The following is a 25,295-nucleotide window of genomic DNA, read 5'->3' on the forward strand; positions in this document are numbered from 1 at the left end:
TCCCATAACTGCTTCCAGAAGCTGCCGGCAGGTTAACTTCCTCACACATCCTTAGGAAATCTAGTGATGACACAGCAGTACGCAAGTGGTCCTGGGCAAGATACTCAAAGAAAACCAAGCTGGTTCAGATGCTGAGGTGAAGCGACCCAACTTGCAGAAGTGCTGCTCTCCATGGGACTGCTCAGTTTGTGGGAGCACTATAAAATTAAGCCCAATAAACCTTAAGAAGGTAGCTTTCCATTTTGCAGAACACTTCACGAAGTGTGAAGGATGAAGAAGACCTGTCAGGCGCCAGGCTGGTAGTAACATATACTATTCGCTTTGTCTCCCATCAGGGGTGGATCTAACTGAGATGGCTGAAGTGGTCACTGTTCTCAGATGTTTACCCTTCTCTCCTCTACTCCTGAGCTCCCTCAGCTTACAATTTAGCATAACAGAATAGACTATAATTGGGGCTGGTACAGACCTCAGCCATCCCAGTTAAACTCACTGCCAGCCATGCTTATTTCTTGCCTGACCAGAGGAAAAGAAAGACATTTGAGAGGGTCCTTTTAAATAAAAGGAATGAAGTAAATTTTTGTAGCTAGGAGAGATATCCTCAATCAGTGAGGCACGTGCTCTGAATTCTCACTGCTCATTTAAACAACAGAGAACTTATAAAGCTATATTTAGCCTGGTAAGGCTGATTTCCCCACACTCCCTTGATTATTGCTGGACAGAGAGGAAACCTATGGTACAGCTCCAGCTTTTATGCTGGTGCATAAGCTGTGATCTTCGGGGCATGTGGCTAGACTTGTCTTTTCCACAACATTAAAAAAGGTAAGCTGTCCGAATTGGTGAAGGTAGGTTCCGTATTTATAAAGTGTCACCAGGATGTTGACACATTAAGAGAATGTGTTCTGTGAAGCATGTCTTTATGTTTTCATAGGTAATTCAATGATAGCAAAACCCACAAAGACTATTTTGAGACTGTCACTAAATGAACAGCAAAGGGTCACATATATGAAAAAGCAACTAATTTCTACTTGGATTGAAAGAAGGCAATAATCCACCCATTTCTGATTCACAAAAATTTATTATATTTACCTGATTTGCAATTCAAAATGAAAAAAAACAACCCACCAACTACACGTTTACATGGCAACTGTGTACTTGCAAAGCAAGTATATTGATTTGGTGTAAAATGATGTAGAGTGGATGCCAGTTGCCTAACGCAAGTGGAAAACAGTTGCCTGTAAGAGAAGAGTTTTAAGCACAGAGCCAGCCCCAGTCAGAACAAGGATTTGAATCACGCAGCTGTTTTTCCAGCAGTGCCAACTTCAGGTGTAAAGTGTTTGATACACAAGAAAAATGACTCATCCTGTTCAGGGCAAATCACTTTCTCTGCGGATCACACTCAGCTCAGCAGCAGCGTGGGGAAGGCTGCGCAGGCACAGTGGTAGTCTCGCTACCCAATGAAAATGCCACTGTTTGGCTGCTGAGACTGAAGTAGGGAAAGAAACAGAGTAAGAAATACAAGTAAAATAAATAAATAAATAAAGACATGTGACAGCAACCATGAAGAGATATTGGAATAGGTAACTGCAGAGAAAAAAGGGATAGAAAGGAAGGAAGAAGGGAAAAGAGGAGAAATGAAGAAAAAAAGACAAAGGAGAAGGAAGAATGATGAAACAGACAGTAGGGAAGATATGTCATGACACTTCAGCTGTTTTATTAGCGAGCCATTAAACCAATGAGAATTTCTCTTCCTACTTGAACCTCCTTAAAATTTCTTTATGGTAGTGGTGATTTGACCACGCCTGTCCTTCACCTGCTTTCCGAATTCTGAAGGACACACAGGACACCTCTTTCATGGATGCTGAGCCTCAGGTCTTATCTGCCAGTAGCACCAGTTACCAAAGACAGGGGCCTTGAACGTCAGTTCCGTTCCTGACTATGCAGGTTTCAATACTATATTCATCACTTAAGTGTTGCTGCCAGAGCACCTTCCAGAAGTGGGGACAACAAATATGACTGATTATCTGCCACATCTTGTCCTTTCCTTCTTGCTCTGCTCGGAGAAAAAGCAAAAGGCAGGAACCTGAGGTGCTCACCTTGGCAGGAGATACTGGCAGCCACCACATATGTAACACAGCACCATGCAGCTGAGCCGAGCTTAGCTGTGCTCCCTAGAAGGGTATTTACACAGCCTTACCCAAGAAACACTGATGCCTGTGACACCTAAACTGATGCCTGTGACACCTAAACTCACATCAGACTGATTAAGTGCTCCTCAATCTTCATTTTCTAAGCAGAAGGAAATGCACAAAGGAAACAACAGCAGAAATGCTGAGAAGGAAATGAATTTTTCTTATACTTCAATTACTCTGGGACTAGATTCTTGCTTTGAGGCACGGGCCAACGGATGCATGTGAACTAAGCTGGGCACTCAAACTACCTTGGGGGCTCGTGCATGTGTCCAAAGAGAGAAAGAAGAAAAAGGGGCTGTGGGTATGTAAGAGGCCCTGCCCCTCTTTCATAGAGATTTACTACACTCTCAGCCTGAGCATCCGTGGAAATTAAGAACCAGGATGATGTTTAAATCCTCTGCAGGTCATATGGGAGAAAGGAGGGCGTTTTCCCATAAAAAAAATTCACAGTCCACACAGTGTTGCTTCTAAGAAAAAGATATGGGTTAAAAAACATAAATGAAATAAAGTTAACAGGACAGCGCCCCGACAAAAAGGAGCAAACATTTGTCATTTCCTTCATGCTACAGCAGGAGCTATATGACAGCTCGGAGGACAGCTGTCCTATTCCTTCGCGTTCACGACGAGTTGTCCCTCGCTCTGCCATCAGACCTTGCTGTATCAGGTTTACGCAGTGGCTCAGCTGTAAATAAAGCCTGTCCTAGCTGAGCTGCACAACCTACAATGCCAACGACGCCTTGACTTCTTCATCCATGCTTTCTGCCAGGCTCTGACGCAAGTGGGCTCACGGTAGCCAGGAGGGGTAGGAGATGTCAGATGGGCGCCACAGTCTGCGTGTGACTGGTAAAGCTTTCTAAATTGAGAGGACTACCTTGGTATGTCACTGCAACTTCCCACCAAAAAATGCCAAATCAGAGGAGACAGATTCTCTCAGACACTCAATGCTGCAGGGCTCTCTTGATCTATGGACACATTCCCTGTATTTTATAATCTTCATGCTTAGCCACTATTTCATGCTTTCTTGGCTGATGGAGCCAATGCTGAGGTTAGCCAGGGAGAGCTATTTATACTATGCCAACTATTGCTATTTACCTGTTGTTCTGTAGGTGCCAGAGGACATAAATAGCTCTCCTTGACTGACTTTAAAGAAAAGCTGCCAGCCACAGAAGAGTAAACTGTTATGGCTGCCTTAAACTTCCTTCCTGAGTGATGTTTAGTTATTAGGAGGAAACACTGTTCCTGAGTTAGGGAGTCCGATGAACTCACTGACAATGGTCACTCCCATTTTGAATGTCATTCGCTTGGCATTTCCCCAGCAGAGTCAAGTGTTGCTCTGCAGAGTGGGCAAGCAGGCAGGTGTCCTTCCGTGGCTGGATTTGGGCTATTTCCATACCAAAAAAACCCTGGTTGATGATCCTAAGAGACTCACAAGACTTAAAATTCGTAAAATTATTAAGCCTGAAATATTATTTCAGGCTGCGGTTCTGATAACATTTTTTAAGTTAGGAAAAAAATATCATCAGCTATTGCATCTGGTCCTTCAATAAAAATGATACCTCAGTGTAAATGAGATCAGCCTAGGGCTCCTGTATTCCTTATGTGCAACCAAGTTTATTTGAGTCTATTTACTGTATATTTTACACATGACTATCTACCTGGAATGACAGTCCATTGCTTTTACAGACTCATTTATGCACAACCTCCCTGTTTAGGAAAAACATGCCAAGGGAACACAATGAGGCAAGTGCCATTCCTGGATAGGGATGCTTTCCTGAATTGGAAGAATTTCTTACTGCATAGACCCAACTCCACAATACTGTACCTGCCAGGGAGCCAGAAAGCACAGAGGGAACTGTGTGCCGGAAGGTCTGATTAAACGTTATCAAAGATGCTTCTAGACAGTCTCTTTTTGCTTATTCGCTTTGCTCAAGGCCTCTAAAAGACATTCGAGTCCCTAATGAACGATGACTTCTAGATGAACAAAATCAGGATTTCAGTAATCGCAGAAAAAAGAAAACTCATGAAAATCCAGATAATTCTAGTTACATCTATTTTGAGTCTCTTTAATTTTTCTGATTTTAAACATAGTGAAATTTAGTTCCATGCCAGGAGTATTTTGAATAGTTTTTCACAGCAGGCATATAAATGAGGAGTGCAAGGAAGTTTTCTTACCTCACAAAACATAGGCAACTTTTTGGCAAAATCCACCACTCTTGTAATCGCTGGTGTGATAATTTTTGTAAACTGGCTGAAGGCTTCTAAATCCACTTTCCCACCTTCTGGGGCGTTAACTATTGGTGCCTGTCCAATGTCTTCTGGCTAAGGGTATAAAGAAAGATATTTAAAGGAACAGTCTATCTTAGAGCAAGTATTTTATACTCTAAAAGTCCTGCTTAGCAATGGAAGACATGCTAAATAAAAAATAACACTATTCACTTTATAAGTAATGTTCATTACATCACAAAATGTGAATTTGCTTGTAAGGCATTTGTGAAAGAGGTGACTGCACAGACAAACGGGTGACCGGCATGCTGCTACCCGTCCTGTGCAGGCAGCTGCATTTTTGTGCACATTAATTTCCTTGTGCCTGTATCTGAATATTTTGTGGGTGTAGCTTATGCATTTTTTGCTTAAAACTATAGGCATGTTATTTTTTCTTGTAGGTGCTGAGAACTCTCAAGTTTCTCTAAAAGTGAAGGGAGCTGAGGTGACTTGTTGCCCCCGAGAAGATGCTCAGAGCATTGCAGAATTGGGTTCTTTCACCTACTCAATGTTCTGAAATCCTCCCGAGAGGAGGTATCACAGAGCTCCAGACAACTGCCTGTTTCCAAAACCAGGCTATAACAACTGGTGACTAAGAACGGGGTAACCCAAAGCTAGTCTGGATAAAATGACTAGAATTTGAACTCATCTGGGTAAAATTTTGGTTGAAAATCACCTTCCACGTGACTTCAGCCCAAGGCTTCTCCGAAAGAGAAAAAAAACAGTATTTTGAGGATTTCAATAGGGATATACAATGAAATAGATCCAAGCAGAATCTGCAATGAGTGTTTTTTCATTCCAACTGCACTTCAATTCGTTCACCTGCTTTTATGACAGCTCATCAATGTTACCGTGTATTTTAAAAACTGGCTTATCAAAGCTGTTCTGTTTGCTAAGTGTAGCTTTGCAGATGCAAAAGACATGCCAACCACCATGCAGAGATACCATTTTGTTCACGTTCGAGAGTCAAAAATTGGATAAAACCCAGAGAAGGCGGCCTTTAAGAATGATGGTCTTAATGACATTTATGTAAGGGCACTTAAACAGGGGAGGTGCTGAAGTGCTGTCTGTAGTAACAACTTGTGCTAGCCTGTTTTTTAGAGCAACACATCATAAAAGATCCTTCCACAGCTCTGTCACCAATCTGAATCCAAATCTAACTTCTTTCACGAACAAACTCAGCAATGCGTTAACAAAGCAAGCACCAATTGTAAAGGAACAATGAAGAGGCATGGGCTCAATTATCTGACGCTTCCTACTAAAAAACTCAAATAATCTCAGTTCTAGGCTCCCTCCCTCCCTGAACCTTGGGAAACTAAACCACATTGTCTGTGTGCTCATGATAAACAACCTTCATTACTTCCAAGCAAGAAGACCAAATGCTTAAAACCATGCATAACGTTGTTAGGGAGAAAAAGAAAGACGGCAGTATTTTCTTGGGAAAGTCAAAAGAAGTCAGGATCGCTAGCTAAAGCTAACAAACTCCAGAAGGGCATGCAACTGGAGAGCCCTTGCCACCTAACTCACCTCAATAGGAAAACAGGTCCAGACCTCAAAGGAGCTCCTGCTGTTGAAGAACCAGCATCAGCTGCCTAAGGACCTACTTGACCAGTAGGTCGAGGGAGGTCATTCTACCCCTCTACATGGCACTGGTGAGGCCACAACTGGAATACTGTGTCCAATTTTGGGCTCCCCAGTTCAAGAGGAACAGGGAACTGCTGGAGAGAGTCCAGCGAAGGGCAACCAAGATGATTGAGGGATTGGAGCATCTCCCTTATGAGGAAAGGCTGAGAGAGCTGGGACTCTTTAGCCTGGAGAAGAGAAGGCTGAGGGGAGACCTTATTACTGCTTACAAATATCTAAAGGGTGGGTTGAAGGAGGATGGAGCCAGACTCTTCTCGGTGGTTCCCAGTGACAGGACGAGGGGCAATGGGCACAAGCTGGAACATAGGAAGTTCCGCTCAAATACACGGAAAAACTTCTTTACAGTTCGGGTGCCAGAGCACTGGCACAGGCTGCCCAGGGAGGTTGTGGAGTCCCCTTCTCTGGAGATTTTCAAGACCCGCCTGGATGCAGTCCTGAGTCATGTGCTCTGGGCAACCCTGCTTTAGCAGGGGAGTTGGACTAGATGATCTCTAGAGGTCCCTTCCAACTCTGAAAATTCTGTGATTCTGTGACTCACAGCTCCTGGGGTGCGCAGTCAGCTCCTCTTGCTTCTCAACAGCTTCTGGCAGGGACTTTCAAAGCCCTCCACCTGAGGTTGGCAGGCTATCCTGGACTTTCCCTTCTGTGCTCACTGCAAGGTGTCAATGAGCTCCCTACGCATTCCTTGAAACCACTGGGCTTCAGCATGTGAGTACTGCAAAGAACCAGGAGGTCCTGCATCAAGGGCTGCATCAAGAGCAGTTTGGTCTGGCCTAGGAACCAGCTGTGGAAGTCACAGATGGTTTCTGAACCGTCCATTACAGCTGCCACCCCTGCCTCTGCCCCATCCCTCCCCTCTTCTAGTAGCCCTGTCATCTTTTGCTGGAGGCTCCCCCTCTGCTGTGACAGTCTCCAGAGCCCCAACGACCACATTTTACATGGTCCAGACCCTACCAGCTTTCTGTCTGTGTCCTCACTCCCAGCTCTAACCTCAAGCTCCCCATGCTTTATCCCAAACCAGGAGATACTGCAAGAAAAGCGCTCCTGCCTAAGTAACCAAATGCACTACTGCAGCTGCTTCTTGGTCTGCTAAAACCAGTGCCGCAAACCTTGCTGTGCAGCACCACTGGAAAGGGCTCTGCTGCTTCTTGCCAGTGATCGCTGGCTGTGGTTTCCCGGCTGCGTGCTACTACGAACATGCAGCCATTCATATAGAAAATTAGACATCGCCGCTGGAATTAACGAAACTCTATAAAAGGGATCGGCTGGTTTGAATATATAATTTCTTCTAGCAATTTAACAGTGGGTCAAGATTCCCACAGTGAATTAGGCAGCAGGAGCTTAGGCTTGCAAAAAAATGAACATTCTCTATCTGATGTGGTATACACAGAGTGTTATAGACCCCTGTGTATTCCTGACACGCAGTCTATAATCCCTCTTTTGTGCTGTATAAGCATTTTGTATTCTGCACTTATTTCCTCTAAAAATCGATTTAGAAAAATCAAATAAATCATTTTCTAAGGCTGAGCATCATAAATCACCGTTTATTTTCCGATCCTTGGTTATAGGCTGAAAACTTAAGTTGTCTTGCAGTCTGCAATCCCAATGCTATAGTGTATGTATCACCCTGCTTTCACTGAAATTCATTTTTCTTTGCCAAACTTATTTTAATTAATGTGTTCACTTTCGAACAAGGAAGCAAAAAATATGAGTTATTACTCAAAAATATCAGCTTTCACCTAAAACTTTACATTGTTTTAACACTTACAATATGTTGTATGCTAGTACCTAATAGTCAACTATCCTTAGATATAACATGTAAAAAAAGATATGCTATGCATTATAGACTGCTAGCACTGTTAATCAGGAGTGAAATGATTTTTCTGTTTTTTCTAATCCTAGCACATTAAAAGCATCCAGCTGGGTAAGCCTTAACTCAGCAACATGCTGTTTATCTTTTGAAATACATCGTCTGATCAAACACTGAGCTTCAGGCAAGAATAAGCAAGTAGTAATTATAAAAATCATCCATTTTTCATGTATGTCAATACACTGGCAGATAGATCCTCTTTGGTGTTGCAATGTTGGGAAGGGACTTCAGAAGAAAGAAAGGAACCTGGCTCCAATAGCAGTGTAAAAGGCTACAGTCTCTTACCAGAAATTTCCTTTTCTGCTTCCAGTGGCTTCCTTGTGCATTGGTGGCCACATGTGCTTCAGTAACGATTTTGATGAGCTCCCATTCCTCATCCGTTGGCTCTGGTTTGTGCCCAATTGTTTTCTGCAGCTCCTCCCGACGTCTCTTCTCTCGATTTTCTTCTATCAGCTTCCTCTTTGCCAACCGCTTGCTGTCATCCAACACCACTAGCAGGGGAAAAAGCAGACAAAAATGGCCGGAAGTTCTTTAAGGTTGACTGAACTTTGGTATTTCCTATGGCTGAGGTACTAATTAATTACAAACACCTGAACAAATCAGTAAAGAAGTACTTTGGTAAGACCCACAGTTCACAAAGTTCTCTTATTTCTCTCTCCAAACTTTATTTTCTCAGAAGCCTGGATTGCAAAGAATGACTTACCCTTCTGGTAACGAGATGGATACTACTGTTGCGTTCAGTGTTTTATTCCACCAATAAAACATAAAACATAAAAGCTTTGTGAGGACTCAGACAAAGCACTCCTCTAATGGACTTGGAGTAGTCCATGTTAGGAAAGATGCAGTTTGGTTTTCTTTAAAGCAGTATGAGCATGCTCAGTGCTCTGAATTGTGTAGAACGTGTTCTTGTAAGCCAGCAGAAGGTAACGTGGATTTAAGAAAGGGGGAGTGCTTATTCACAGGAGGCTCAACTACCTGTTGCATGACACTCTCAGAAACAATCTGCCTTCAGCTTGTTCTGTAAGCCCTACAAATGGTGCCGTTTGGTAGCATTCCACTCGAGCCCCGCTAGTTCCAGGGATGCCAGACACACAGGGCATCACCTCTCCGACCAACACTGAAGGTTTTATCCCGTTTTCCATACAAACGTGAACAGGCCATTTAAAACAGACTGGCCCGCTTTAGCGGAGGAGGACCATCCTGATCCACAACTGGCGGCAGGCAGGTAGGAGCACAGAAAGCCCTGCTTGCACGCTTGCATTCACACATTGTAACGTAACTCAAAGGTGGGAGAAAGCCTTCTCCAGCCAGGGGATAGCTGTCCTGTCCGTCGTGCTCTGCGACAGCCCCTTTGGCGCGTCCGTAGGTGCAGCTCACAAAAGGCCACATCAGCTTCATGGTATTGCCACCTGCGGGTCATGGGCTGGGGTCAACCTGAAGGTCTACCCGGCTAAAATGAAATTCTGTCATTTCTTCTATTTCCCTCTAGACAGAAGACGTTGTTACACATTACATTACCAATGAAAAATACCAAGTTAGACTATTTTTCTGTTGTTTATTGGGCCTGCTTTTCTGTCAGTTTTTCTGCAGAGGATTATGCTGGCAACAACCATTAACATTAAGACACAGGGGGATTTACGTGACTTCCTCCCATTTCCACTAATTGATGTTATCGGTGTAAATCCCTGTGCAACGGCAGGAAAAGAAGACCCCTAAGGGTTAATCTTACAGCCATATGTTCTAGTTCTTTAGAATGAGAGTCGAATTCTTTGCAGTAGATAACTTCTTCAGGGCTAAAAATAAAACAAACAACTGCAGGATGACTCATGCAACGACATTCAATTTCACATCCTCCAGAATTTTCTAAACAAGATGGTTTTTTCTAAAGCAAAGTGTCCATCCAGATGCATTTCTCCCTCCTCTCCTCCAAAGAGTGAACATTCCTACTGTTACGCAGCTTGGTAAAGCCAGGAGAAGGTGCAGTCTGGCGAAGGATAAACAAAAAATTACAGCCCTACGAAAGTGGTTTGATGCAATGAGCATATTTTCCCAGTGTAAGTTATTAAAAACAAAAGAGAGCTGGCAATTCTGCTCTACTTTAACAATCTTCACCAATCAACATACTTGAAGCAAACACACACATTTAAAAAAAAAAAAAAGAGAGAGAGAAAAGAAAGAAAAACAGAAAAGTATACTTACAATCTGTTGCCATGCCAACAAAGATACATTTTTTGAAGCGACATTCCTGGCACTGATTTCTTGTTACTTTGTCTATCACACATTTTCCTTCATATTTACAGGAATAGGTTGGATGGAGGTTTTTCTGAATGGTTCTTCTAAAAAAACCCTAAGTGCAATAAATAAACACATTGGAAAACATTAGCATTGTGCAATTTTTTCTAATTGGGAGCCACTTTGGTTTGGTAAGAATGTACCTAAGTATGCAAGATAACATACTTCATGCCATGAAACTCTCAAAGAGGAAAAGAACAAACTGGTTTTATAGTGTATGATGCTTCTTTTCTGAGTTTCACAAAACATTTCCTCCCTAAAAACTGAAAACATAGACATCTTAGGTAAGCAAAGGCTTAAGTCATGCTGTCTTGAGGGACGAATACTGTCTACACGTCTTCTTGAAGTCTTATGTTTGTGTGTTAAATTTTTTTGGTATTTGAACTAGTGAGTTTATTTTAAGCCCCTTTCTAAATTACATAATCATTTCAAGGGATATTAAGAGGCATCTACATACTTTTAATTAAAGGGCAGCTTCTGCAAATAGTAGTAATGGTGGTGCGTATGAGCTACTAAAGGATTAAGAACAAACGGTTCTATTCCTTTCCATCAAAGCCAAATAACCAACCAACCAACCAAATCTGGGCAAGACTAAGAATTTTGCAAACACAACTTGCACGATCTTTGAGTTTGATTCTATAATTTGATCATAATGCAGATCTATGTTGCCCACTGCAACATGGATATGAGGTCAGATCCTAAGTTCATGCGAACCAATGTAGCTCCACTGAATTCACTGATTTATACAACCCATAGACTCTGGCCTTAGGTAAAAAAATCAGATACAATTTATCTCTGAACATTACCGACCTAATCCTGGTACTAATTTCAACATCACTTTTCTCATTGACTTACGCAAGAGCTGGATAAACTTCCCAAGACCGCAAGATATGGACAAGATAGGCTGTAAAGCAAGAAATTTAGACTTCACTTTAATTTCAAGTTTCACCATTGTTTGAGAATGTCTACAGTCAGCAATGCAGCTTGGGACCACCTTGACATAGAGAACTCACTGGGACCCTGGTCCTATTTGACTGAAGCCACTGAGAAAGGCTTTGGCTTCAGTGAAAACAATGGCAAAATTCAAGTGAGATTTTAACTAATAAATACTCTCTTCAAAGCTGAAGGCTTTGGCTTCAGTGAAAACAATGGCAAAATTCAAGTGAGATTTTAACTAATAAATACTCTCTTCAGCTGGGATTTTATCTAAGGAATAGTCTCTTCACTTCACTAGGCAAAAGGTCTGGTTTTAATCAATGTTAAATAACACAAGGTAAAATCTTACAGCAATGTGTAATTTCTTTTAACACAGAATGTTGAATTAAGAAGTACTGGTAAGTCTGTATTTCAGCTTGAGCTCCTGACTTCAGTGAAGACAATAAACAGCCTTGTTCTCATTAGAGTTTTATCTTACAAGATCCAGCTCGAGCTAAGAGTACAACTCTTTCTTCCTTGATAACGATAAGACCTGAAATCTCAATTCACCTGAGTTGAATAAAGCATGAGTGTGAGCCTTTGCAAGACTGGAACCTGTTGGGTTGAGCCAAAACCCAGGGAATCACAGGCAAGATGTCCTTACATGGGGTTTGGATCAGGTCTCAAACTCTCATCTACCCAACAACTGGATTTGGATCCACTCTCAACCCTGTGACAAATTCCTAGAGACAGGACCTGCCCCTCTCCTCCCTGAAGATCACAGATGGCTCTGGACAACCAGGGACACGGGGTAGTCTCTAGTTACAGCAAGAGATGGAAAAATCTCTGATGAATGTCAGGAAGAGGTACCGAACTTCCGTTTTCCAAACCTTGCATGGGACCTAATGTAGCTCTAGCTTTACAGCGGCAAGGCTCTTTGCCACCCGTGATGGGACCGGCACATTTCATCTTCCTATTCTTTTGCATCTCTCAGAAACTTCTTGCAAAAAACCTCTTTGATCGTGTCTAGATACAATGTGATAACGAAGCTGCTTTCTATATTTGTCCAAACACTTCATCACAGAAGTGTTATTTTCATCAATAGAAGAAAGTATATTTTATTGTAAGGCAACTACTCTTCCTAAATTCCTTTACCATGCACCTATATAGCAATAGATGCAATGGCTACAGTCTGGAGAGACATTCCAGTGATGTCAGAACTCACTTTCGGTTTACTCGTGTTTAAATTCCTTACAATTTAATCTTTAGAAATCATGTGTGAGGATGCTTTGTTCATGAAAGCACTTGCCAAAGCAAATTTTTGGCTGTCAGCCCTGATTAATGTTGTTACAAAATTAAAGTGATTTTGAGTGGAAGCAGCTAGTAAATGTCAAATTCATTGAGAATTGATTACATATAACTTTGCTGATAAATCATACAACTGGAAATGTGTATGCAGATCCTCTAAGGCAGGGGTTGAAACTGTCCCCACAACGCCCCCATCTTTTACAGTGAATACATTTGCAAGAAGAACAATAAAACAAAACAAAATGAAACTGTCTGTTGTAACCCAACTATAAGTAGGGAACGACATTAATTACTTTTTGCAAATTGTTAGCTCAGTTCCTTGTGCACACAAGCATTATTTTAAATTATACATCAGACAAAAGAACTGTATCTGAAGATAAAAGTAGATTTTGTATGCTGTACCTTTAAAATAGCTGGTAGGCATAAAAAGAAACACTTCACGTTACTTGGAGTAACAAAAATCTTAGTAGCAAAGCTGGTGAGAGATACAGCTGTTAAGCTGGGAGCAAAAGATATTTCATAATGCTACAGTGCCGCTTACTTCTCATTATATCTGAGTTAAGTCATATTCATACATTTTATGTATTGTTATCATCTGGTATATGGGATGCAAATGTGTACGAATCACTTGTTCAGTTCCATTTTTTTCGGATATAAATATTTTTTCATACATATTATGTATGTATGTGTATAAAACCATTATGAATATTTCCACAAACCTGCTATACATAGGCTATTTAGGCGTTTGTGCATTTCATAAATGTAACTTAGGGCAATGAGGTACAACTGAAGGAGCTACTTCAACACAAGTTACTGTGATGTGGAGCTCTAAAGCTAATGCAAACCCAAGATCTCAGATCCAAACATTTGAGACTTTGGGGATGAACAGAATATGGCTTTTGTGGCTTAGTCCCATGACAGTAGTCCATGACATGTGTGGTCCCATTTGTTTAGAAAAACATAATCATTTTTCATTTTCTGCAGGAAAGAATAGCTTTCTTACAGGATCTCAAGCTATTCAGGCAAATTTATGGCACTGAAATCATGTAACATGTGCCTGATTGTGTTACTCTTTTTTTTTTTATTTATTTATTTGCCGAAAGCAATCTCCTTTTTAATTTTGCATGTAGCTTCGGAGATGCAACTTAGGGCTGAAAGCACATTTCAATATGCTTAAGTTAAAGCAGTCACAATTTTTTTGAAACTGTTTTAACTGGGTGTCAGTGCTTCCCAAAGTGATGGATGTTACTGTTGTATGAGCATGTGGAAGGGATTTTGATTTTTGCTTCTTCGCAGTGACGATGAGAGGCACTGGAACACTGTTAATCGCTACAGACTCTTCATGGCCATGGGCAGAACCTCAGCTATTGCATAAACAGCTTCACTGGAGTTCCTGGGACTATGCTGATGTATGCTGGCTGAGAATGCGACCAAAGAAACATTAAAAAATGGAAATGTAAAAGCTAACAGTCAAACAGCAACAACAAAAATCTAAATTTCTTGTTTTCTTTTCAGAAGCAAACACTGCAAAAATCAACTATATTCCTTATGCATATGGAGAGCAGTGGCACAGCCAGCTATGGCTTATCATCAGTACTGGATGTTCTTATTCGCTTCTAATCTGTCTTTGTTTTATTTGACAGCACAGTTGAGGAAGTCTGTATAATGGAGGAGCTGGAGAGCTATTTCTGATTCCCACTTTCCCACTGTGCCATTTACCTTGCAACCTTCGCAAGTGATGCAGCGATAATGATATCCGGTGGCTTTGTCCCCACATACTACACATAGCTCATCCTTGTCTAAGTAACTGGGTATATACCCTGTAAAGAAAAAGACGATGTGGCATGTAAACGCGATATAAAATGATTGGATACATTTGATATAAAAATATTATATTAAAATCCACTCGTCTACCTGAACTCACTGAATTTCCTGAATAAAAAGCTCATAGTAACAACATTACAGAATTATTTAAACATAGTCTATAATATCTTCTACTTTTCACACTGTTTCAGCATCTGCTGGTCAAGAGGGAGAAGCTGGAACACGACTGCTCTCTCCTGAGTGAAATACTACCTCAGAAAAAGTAATTATCTTTATTTTTACCTCAAAGGTTTTCACAACACATTTTTACCACACAGGTTTTATTCACAAAGGATGGGCATAAAAAAAATAACTGCGAGACATACAGTATATTCCTCTATTCTGTTCCACAACCCCCCCGATGTATACTGAAGATGAGATCCCAGGCTGCAGGTGACTCAGGGACCTGGTCATAAGAAATATTTACCGAGAGATCGTTTTCTTTCAAAACAGCTCTGCAGGTGTGGTTAGATTAGTACCAGCAGCAGATAGCCCAAGCTGTATCGATCATACCTTACCTGGGCGTGTTTTGCAGGAGTATTTAATATAGCCTAAATTTAGGGCAAGATACGTGGGCCTTCAAATATGTGTGTGTGTACGTGTATGTGTTAGAATGACATTTTCTCTTCTGAAGTGGTTTACCAGACACCCAACAAGTGAAATAAAATATTACTGCTATGAAAAACATTGGCAATGCTTCCTTCTTTTCCCACAATGACATTTGTTTTGATAACATAAACATATTTCCAATTTGAGCGAAAAACCAAAACAATTCTGATGGCAACCAAAAAGTAATTCTAAACTAAAGAGAACTTTGAAGCAGGGTAAAATACAAACCTTTCAAAATACGTGTTCCCATGACTCATAATTAGTGGAGTTATGGTACATAACTTTTCCTTCTGAAATACCTCTCTGTAAAGATGCATCACAGAGATCTCAGATTCATTTTGAGGGGTGAGAGGAAAGTGCAGCTATTTGTGTAACCACATAACATTATTAAAGCGTAGCAAATATTTCAAAGAATCCCAGAATGGTTGATGTTGGAAGGCACCTCTGGAGGTCATCTGGTGCAATCTCCCTGCTCAAGCAGGGCCACCTACATACAGCCAGTGGCCCAGGACCACATCCAGATGGCTTTTGAGTATCTCCAAGGATGGAGAATCCACAGCCTCCCTGAATAATCTGTAAAAGTGCTTGGTCACCCTCATACTGAAAAGAAAAGATTATTTTGTTGTCTTCAGAAGGAATGCCCTGTCTTTCTACTTGTGCTCACTGCCTCTTGTCCTGTCACTAGGCGCCACTGAGAAGAGTCTGGCTCTTTCTTCTACCTGATGAGGGATCAGGTGTTCATACACATTGATAAGACATCCCCCCCTTGAGCCTTCTCTGCTCCAGGCTGAACAGTCCCAGCTCTCTCAGTCTGTCCTTGTAGAACTGATGCTCCAGTCCCTTCATCACCTTTGTGGCCCTTTGCTGGACTTGCTCCAGTATGTCCATGTCCCCCTTGCACTGGGGAGCCCAGAGCTGGACCCAACACTGCAGATGTGTCTCACCAGAGCTGAGCAGAGGGGAAGGATCACCTCCCTTAACATGCCAGTGATCATCTTCCTAATGCAGACCAAGATGCCGTTGACCCTTCTTGCCTCAAGGACACACTGCTGGCTCACGTTCAACTTGCTGCCCACCAAAACCCCCACGTACTTCAATGCAAAGCACTTTCCAGCCAGTCAGGACCCAGCCTGCGCCACTGCATCTGTTATTCCTCCCCCAGTGCAGGACTGATTTAGCATTTCCCTTTGATGAACTTCAAGAGATTCCTCTCATCCCATTTCTCCAGCCTGCCTAGGTCACTCTGAACGGCAGCACACCCACCCGGTGTACCAGCCACTCCTCCCAGTTTGGCATCATCTGCCAACTGGCTGAGGGCAGTTCACAGGTGCAATGAGGAAGAGTCCTTTGGATGTGGCTGCCTGCAACACTACCCCTTGCCACTGGCTTGCTCAACCCATCTGTAGCACCACACGTTAGACTAGACTCCCAAACTTGCTGTCTTTGTGCAGCCCCCACACCAGCATGGCTCGGTACAGCTCAGGGACCCAGCACCCCGCAGGGACACGGAGGGCAACTAGCAACAAGGCTCAGGGCAGCAGAAGGCTGTTGGAGGACGCTGCAAGAAGGGTGGCCGTCATCTTCCTGTGACTAACATGCCAGAGGGTCAGCTCAGTAACAGACAGCTTAAATGAAAGTACCTTCCTGAGGCTACACTTGCCAGAGGTTCTCCAGAAAGAAAAGCCCAAATCAGAGAGAAAATATTTGAAACTAACTGAGCTTAGAATACTTGAACTTTCCGGGGGCTGGTGAGTGGATTAGGAGAAAGTAAAGAAGGAAGAAGGCAGGAAGTATTTGTACGGTCTACTTCATATGTCTACTTTGAGCATAATTATGACAACCTCAAGTTATAGAGGAACATACATCTCTCTTCTGTAATGCCAGGAAGCAGAAACCCTTTGAAGCCGTGCCCGGGTACCTGCATCTCAGGTTTGCCAATACTCCTACCGGCATCTGAAAGGGGAGTGAGGGAATGAGCTGCGATCTTACTGATGTACCATACCAGCCTACAATACAGCAAAAGATCAGATTTACATTCAGGTTACATGTCTCCGTGATTAACAAGTTGTGCTTGGATAAAGACTGGTGGACACGTGGAGCTAGTTCTGTGACCTTGAGGGAAGAGAGACAGCAGGGTTTCGACTCCAATTTACATCACTGACTCCTAATGGACATTATGCCAGTGGGGGATTAGCAGAGGCTATTATCTCCATCCTGCCCCCCTTTTGCTCACACCTGCCTCTGCACATGCAACACATACACAACACGGAGCTGATACAGGAGACAGCAGAGTCAGCAAAGGGATGCACTATTTTCCACTAAATTTCTTGCAAAGATTAACAGCTTCTTGTTAATTGCCTTTTACTGCCATTCATGAAATGTAGACTTAGTGTAGCATAGACTATGTCCTCTAAAATTCAGTATCCCTGGTTTGCTCCCTCAAGAATTACTTCTGAATTAAACGCCTTGATGTTTCATTAAGTATATAATCTGGTTAGCACTGCTCATGTAATGGCAGCTTTGTTCTATTGGAGGAGCAGGAGACCACTTGTCTAAACCGCTTCCTTAAATATATACAGTAGCTTACGCATGTGATCACTGGTGTCCATCTCCTCCTTGGAGTTTCATGACTTTATCCAACTCAGGAAACAGCTTCCAATCTGGCAGACAAGGCAAATCTCCTGCAGGGACTCCTAGCCAGAAATTAAAAATGGCATGCATGCATTTTTAATTACATGCAACCACATTCCCAATTTTGCTGCACTGGAAGTGTTAAGAGCCAGCTATTTAAGCTACTTAAATGTTAAATATTACATGCATCACTTTTGCAGGATTGTGCTCGTGTCACAAGGTAAGCACACACTTTGAACTCTTCTGCTAATTCAACAGGAAATATAGATAGGAAAATCTCATCCCAAGAAATCACTGGCAATAAAAGTGCGCAATAACCATCTTTTTTCTTTCCATTACAAATCTGAGAGTGATATCCACACTTTTATCTATTTTTAACCCTCCTTCCAACAGCTAATGGGGTCAGAAACTGTTAGAGAGTAGGAAAATTGGACCTTCAGCAGTATTTTAAAAAGGTGTAATTCAGATGAACAGACATCATGTCAAGAGGAACATGTTTGTTCTTACAAACCGTAACTTCCACTGTAAATAACTTCTAGTAGTTGCAAATATCCAGTCTGACCTCTGTATAAATTCAATGCAATTTCATTGGTAAGATGTGCAGATAAGCAGCCTCAGTGCATTTTTGCTGTTGCTCAAGAGTTCGAAACAGTATCAGCAGGAGGAAATTCAACAGTGTTTTTCTAAAGTTGGTACCAGCATGGAAGCTATGAAAAGCGCAATGGAGATTCTTGGGAAAGACACGGATGGCAGCAGAGCTGTGTGTTGGACGGTCTGAGGACTTCTCTCACTCCTTGCAGCACTTGGGGAAAAAAGAGGAGGGGTTGACTAATAGGGACTTGTCTCTCAAATCAGCAAGTACTTATGCATCTTATGTGTTTAATAACACTGAACCAAAAATAAAAACTCCTATGTGGAAGAAGCAGATGCTGTCTGGACAGAGTAACCCAGGTGCTCTCTTATAAAAGAAGAATGTCTGATGACAAATCTCACGGGAACATTGGGTAGGTTCCTATTTCTGGTGTTCGCATTTCATCCTCTATTTCTTGGTCAAAACCTACGAAGTAAATAGCTAAGAGGAACCCGTTCAAAAGCAACGCCAATCTCACTGAACTGTACAATAATAACCAATATAGTTCCTTGGTCTTTCAAGCCTCTGTCTGCTGTTTTATAGCATCCTCATGGACTATCATTGATGACATCCCATATGGTCCTCAAAATCAACCATCTTGTCAAGTATGACATGACATTGTTCATCCCAATGCCCACCTCAGATCTTTGCCTTGAGTGAAGAACGCCAATGAATGACCTTGACCTGCCGTGTCTGGTGTTTCCCCTGCAGCCTGGAGTAACTCCTTTGCTTCCCAGACTCCCACCTGCCAGCCCGCCTAATCTTACTGTCTTGGCAAGGCGAAGTACTCAGCAGGACCAGTTGTCCCTACCTAGAATAATATGTTTTATAACCCATTATAACCAATCCTCATGGTGACCTACAGTATCTTTTAAATTGTAACTGTAGCTTTGTAGAGGTACAGCAAGAAACAATTCCCTTGATAGGAAAACGTGCAACGAGTTTGCCCCAGCAGCCGTAAGGACAGAAGGAGATCTGCTAACCTACGCAGTCATCTGAGGTACTCTGTTTCATTAATACTGTATGCCTACACTCTCAAATTGCCATTTGCAGGAATGATACCTTAAAGCAGTATAGAGAACTCTGGACAGTGTAACAGAGAGGAGAGACACAAATGAGACACTCTGTGGTTATTCTCACCCCCCTCTTTCTTCCTCCCCACCCCCTTGAAAAATAATACTGTTTTTTTACGTCTGTACCCAGCACACATCAAAAAAACCCCACCCATGTTTTGAGAAAAGTAAAGAACCTATTTCAGTTTTGTTAAAGTACTGTTGCACAGACTTTATACATCTCCAGGTCTCTGTACAGATAACGTAGTATTGGCTTAGGGATTAAACCACACCTTAAAAAAAACCTAGGACCCAAACTGTATTTGACTACCAAACAGGGACATCAACACCAACAAATTATGTCTGTATACCAGATGTTCCTTATTAGCTTGTCCTGATCCACCATAGGCTTACACCTTGCAAGCAGGAAAGGCCATTTTTTGCTATTGCACAAGGACACTTGTGTTTTTAGACCATTATTCAGTATTTTGATTTTCACTGCACACTGGCAGAGTCATGTATTAAATACACTCCTTGAAATCTTTCTTTCCCCCATAGGGTATGGTTTGTGTGACTCGAGACCACTCACTAAAATGAGGAGTTTAGGACTTATCAGTAAGCTCATATTCACTTACTAGACACTGCAGTATGAAAACGAAAAAGATGAAATTAATTACTACCTTGAGAATCCCCAACTGTATTAGAACTGAAAAGAAAATTCATATTCGCGTTCTACCAATTCCATAGTCACATTGTAACTCTTTGCATTTTACAGAAAATTACAAGAGCCATCCAGATACCATCCTTGATACGCTTGCGTAGAAAAAGCTTAAATAGCTGTTTATCAGAGAAAGCATAGAGCTGAGTGAGAAAAAGCGTACTCTGTTCTTGTTTGTGCTGTTATCAGTATTGATCCGAAAGGCTGGGCTGATACACTGATCCTTGTTTCCCGCTTTCTTTAAATTACTCCCACTGGGAAAACCTGCTTATTTCTCCATCGAGCTTGGAGGCACCGAGAATGTTGCTAAACAGATTCACACATTTCTTGTTAGCTAACTGGCTTGCTTGTCCGCGATTTTGATCTTTGCTGACATTCTTTGACTTATGGAATTACTAAAACCTGGCAAGAGATTCGGCAAAGATAGAATTTGGAACATTTTTTATCATCTCTTTTTCCCTCGATGACTTTTCTATGTACTAACCCTGTTCTTTGGGCTGAGTCCGAAACCTTACCAACAGCAGTGCACTTTGCACAGATGTGCTGAAGACATTTGAGCCCAAACTGTGTTATCACTTAAACCGCTGTGATGGGTACTGTACTTGCATCCATTACCAACTACAGGTATAAAATGCCCTACTGTAAGAGTCAGACCATGCAAATTTTTTCCCCCAAAATATTTAAATGTTTTTACAGGCCATAGCTCAGTATTGCAAGTAACTTGTTTAGAAATCTATGCCTCACTGAACATCACTTTTACGACTGATGCAAAAGCAAAGTATGATAGTTCACTTTCCCATCCTTCATTTGGTTGTGGAAAGGCTGCAGTAAAGGAGCTGAAAACACTTTTTCCTCTGACACTTTTATTAAAAAAGAAACAGATGTAATTCCAAATGCATAATGATTTGCTCAATAAGACGCAATTTTTCTTATCAGTGCTATCTCCTTAGATGGGTGGTCAAGAGCAAAATTAATCCTTTTTAAGCCCAAAATAATTGTCAGCATACTCTGCTGCAAAGGCCAAGATGACAAATGCTCAGTGTTTTTGTAAATTGGTTATACGCACACATACTCCCTGCACTGATAAGAAGACATTTTTGACATAACCTCCGTGGTGTATTTTTTTAGCTACTCAGCAAGCACCCTGATGTTTTCAGACCGCGGAGAACTCAGTTTGGACTAATTCAGTCACATACTCTAGCACTCATACAGTATGTATTCTCAGCTGCATGTAAGTTGCTTGAGAAAATATAAAGGGAAATAATAATAATTACAATTATAATAATGATGACGACGATAACTTTCAAAGCCCCATTCTCCCACCATACCAAGAGCCCTTAAAAAAGCGGCATTAACCTCACCTTGCATCTGGGAAGCAAGGTGAGATGCAGGGCTGAGGAGCCGGCACTGCTACAGCCCAACTCAAGAATTCCTGTTTGCAAACCCTTGTTTTTTTGCGGGGGGCAGCCTCTGGTTACTGCTGGTCCGCCCCCACAAACCTGAAGTTAAAGTCTAACTTCCCGGAGCATGCCCACTTCCCTGTGGGCATCTGTTGTTAACTTTGTCCAAGAAATGCCCGTGCAAAGGGAAGCGAAAGCCAACTCTCATCCCAGTTTCAACTTTGCAGACCTATTTCCCACGTTGTCCAAATGGCCAAAACACCACGCATACACCAAACGTGGGGATACTGAGGTTTCCGGACCTCTGTGATTATTTCTTTGGTACCTTCCTGACTGCACTACCTCTACCCTGTCACCGGGTACTCCCTCCTCACTGTACGGGCGGTGTGAGGAGATCCGGGGACACTTTTGCTTATCCAGGGTAGGGTGGCACCGGCTCCCCAGAGCATCACCTGTCCAGCGAGCAGTGCCGCAAGCTCACCACGTAAGAGAAGAAAAATATTCCGGTTTAAGCTCTCTGGGACAGAACTGGGAATAGCACCCCATTCTCACAATGATGCACCCTGTTCTGGTCATCCGATTTCACAGCCTCATGTAGAAAAGAAAGTGTATCTATGGTATCCTATGGCAGGATCAGCTCCAAAAGCACTTCCTTAATAAAACAGTAAGCTCTTGCAGGAATATTGTGCTGCTGCTTTTTAACAGTGTACACTACAGCACGAAAGAGAACAGAGCAACAAGCAGACGCAAAGCTAAAACCACACCTCCACCTCTTGATTTTTTGGAGCACAATTTTTTCCTTTAAAATTCAAATCTTTCAATCAGAATTTTCTTTCATCAGAATTTTCTTTTATCAGAATTTGTGACAGATAATCAGGAAATAATAGTTTTTAATGTACTGTAATAACTAAAGCATCTTAAGTGTGTTCTTATATTTCAGAATAACCGGCTATATTTTCTAAATACTTATTTTTTTCCTCTAGTGGCATGTTGTTAGGGTCTTTGGTTAAGGTTATTTTCTGAATTCTTTGAAAGTGACATAAATATAGAGACGTAATTAAACTCCACTTTATAAACAATAATTTTTTCAGCATATAAAATGTTGATGTCTTTTTTTCTTCCCAGAAGGAAAAGAAGATTTTAACCATTTAATAACTAGCAAAAGTTTTGATAAGAAAAGACTCCATGTGCTGCTGTTATTAAAATCTGATTTGAACAGCGTATTATTAAGATTACTATAAATTTCAGGGGACTAACAGAAATACCAACTGCAACAATCAAGACTCTTCATGAACACCTGCTTAGGGACTTAATTTTGCTTTAATGGGTTATTACCAAGGCTTCTGTAACAAACTCCCTCGTCTCCCCCAAAATCAATTCTGGATCAATACAGACACACATGCCCTGTGCAGAGCCTTCTGTTCTTAGGACAGGATTAAAAGATTCGTTAGTTTTACGATAGCTTGGTTAAAAGATGGAAATAAAAAAAAAAAAAAAAAACACATGTCCCACACAGTTTAGATCTCTTCTGCTTAACAAACTCAGCATTTGCAAAGGTTTGACAGAAGGGAGACAACTTTTTATTGATTATCATAGTAATAAGGCTCTAAAGAATCCCAAAGCACGTTGCTCAGTCTCCGTGAATGATCAATTAGAAGGCTGCTTGAGAGTCAGCTTCCACCAAAATTTACTGCTATTTCTCAGTGAAACTGAGGTAGTAGAAAACAAGGGCAGACAAGCAGTTTTTAAAACCAACCCTGTATTTTTTTCAACCAAGCAAATACAAAAACTTGAAACAGAGCAAATGTCAGGTGTCAGAGTACTGAAATAACTTACTTAAAGCTCTCATCAAGGCATATCAGTTATTATTTATAACCTTTAACACTACGAAAAATGTATTGCTTCACTGACTTTGCAATAGCAAGTCTTTATTTTCTCTAAGTCAATCCCGAGTACTATTTTTCCTTAACCAAAAATAAGACATGGGAAAAGTCTACAGAGAGTTACAAAATCATCAGTTAAAACTCAATAGCAAATAAATAGCCTTAAAAAGCATTTAAAATGTTGCACAATACAAAAACATGCATTATCCACAACTACATTTCCTCTATAATTTAATCATGTTCTTACAGCTTCCTAGAACAGGATTTTAAAAAATATTTCCTTTATTATGAAATGCAATGCTGTTCAAAGTATAAAATTAAGACATTTTTCTACCAAACATATAGATTTATTGCATCAAGTACTACTGAATATTGCCTGCACAAAGGAAAACATTTCAGTTTTCCATGTAGTTAATAAGATTAAACAGTCCCCTTTTTACTACAAAGCCACTTTAAAAGTAGTAAATGGTGTTTTCTCTACCTACCTAGTTACATCAGATTCATCTGGGTTTTGGATAACTGCATACAGAAAATCTGGTCTTAATAGAAAAATGACATTATGTTCATACAACCGACTGTTATTTTTATTCTTTAATAATGTGCTTTTGAAAGAAACACATAGAATGTATACTCTGGATGCGTCAGCTTGCTTGTCTGAGCTCAGAACAAATAACACGGAAAACATTCCCAACTGTTGGTATTTTGGGCTCTTTTTCAATCTACTTTGCTTACCTGAAAGCAGAAGAATAAATTCTAAAAACAGGCAATGATTTAACCCTGAGGGAGCAGATATTCCACTCCGATTATCTCTCAAGAACATATTGATTAGATCAACTTTTTGGATGCAGAATAGTCTTTCTTGCATAGATATATAATTGAATTTTCAGTCTTTTTTGCTTTGCATAATCAGAAACTAAATGGTTTTCACTTAAAAGACAGTAACTCTAGTGAACGTAATCATTTCCCCATACATATTTACTGTTCCGTCTTCAAAATATTTTGCCCGAGTTGCAGAGTAAACAAGAGTTCACATTGACTGATAACAATTTACTTGTATGTAACCAGAAATACAGCTTTAAGATGCAGAATATATAATGACGACGTTTCAGAAGAGAAACTTTCTTATCTAGCTCACTGGTGAATAGCAAACGAACTTAATAGCCACAAAAAGCAGAAAACAAGCAACATATTTGCAAACGTCTTTTATAGATTAAGAAAAAGTGCTTGGAAATCCTCATTGCTGACAGAAAACCCTACGATCACCTAGCAACCTATGTTACTGCTGCTTTCAATTTTGAACAGGCAGCCTTCACATTCAAAGATGTATCTGAGCCAACTGATGCAACTGTAAGTTTAAAGCAAAACAAAAACAAAAACAGAGATTATTTTTTTGCTGTTATTTAAATAAATTGCCCCTACCTTTCTTCTGAGAGTACGATGGCGACTGCACTTGAGAAAAAGTAGGTTTTTCTTCGGTGAAATATTCAGGTTGGTTGTACTGATTCAGGGCCATGTCCATGTCAGAGTACTCGCTTTTAAACACGTTTCCAGGGTAACTACAGGTATAAGGCTGATTCACCGCCCAGGCCTGTTCCATATATATGTTGTTACTGTGCAGGACCTGAGCATCACAACTGCTGTAACCCTGATTATCTTCGATATATGTGCAATAATCAGTGGACTGCATGTAGCAATTGCTACCAGCAGCTGGGTGCACTTCATATATTTCTTGCATACAGTAGTTCATTTTGTTACCCTATCTCGGCTTCTACTTTACGTACACACACACATGCATACAGACGCAGGCATGCATACACATGGAACGGGAGAGGAGCGATGAATATACACCAACAAAGTCGACTGCAAAACAGCCCGTTTTACTTTGGAGCAGCACCTGATGTGCTAAAATCCTATTTATATTGGGACGGCTTGTGAACTCCCCTGCCAGTCAAACATATTGGGAAGCAGATTTATGACAGTCAAAGGTCTTAATCTGTGACTGTAAGTTAATTCCAAGGGAAGATGGCA

General features: G+C 41.2%; 1 protein-coding gene across 3 annotated transcripts in view; it reads right to left on the bottom strand.

Annotated features, from left to right (window-relative positions):
* THRB (thyroid hormone receptor, beta) overlaps positions 1 to 25,295 on the bottom strand; it is a 47,472-nt gene that overhangs the window by 2,497 nt on the left and 19,680 nt on the right. For 2 of the 3 annotated variants that reach the window (XM_009888941.1, XM_009888940.1), the window contains exons 2-5: positions 14,200 to 14,300; positions 10,165 to 10,312; positions 8,251 to 8,456; positions 4,362 to 4,508 (exon numbers count right to left, since the gene is read on the bottom strand). In XM_009888941.1, the coding sequence (XP_009887243.1) occupies positions 4,362 to 4,508; positions 8,251 to 8,456; positions 10,165 to 10,312; positions 14,200 to 14,300 (602 nt within the window). Of the gene's footprint in view, positions 1 to 4,361; positions 4,509 to 8,250; positions 8,457 to 10,164; positions 10,313 to 14,199; positions 14,301 to 24,686; positions 25,034 to 25,295 lie in introns of those variants that run through there. The other variant, XM_009888939.1, reaches the window with a different exon arrangement.

This window comes from Charadrius vociferus, unplaced genomic scaffold (assembly GCF_000708025.1).
Source record: "Charadrius vociferus isolate BGI_N301 unplaced genomic scaffold, ASM70802v2 scaffold217, whole genome shotgun sequence".
Taxonomy (NCBI): Eukaryota; Metazoa; Chordata; class Aves; order Charadriiformes; family Charadriidae; genus Charadrius; species Charadrius vociferus.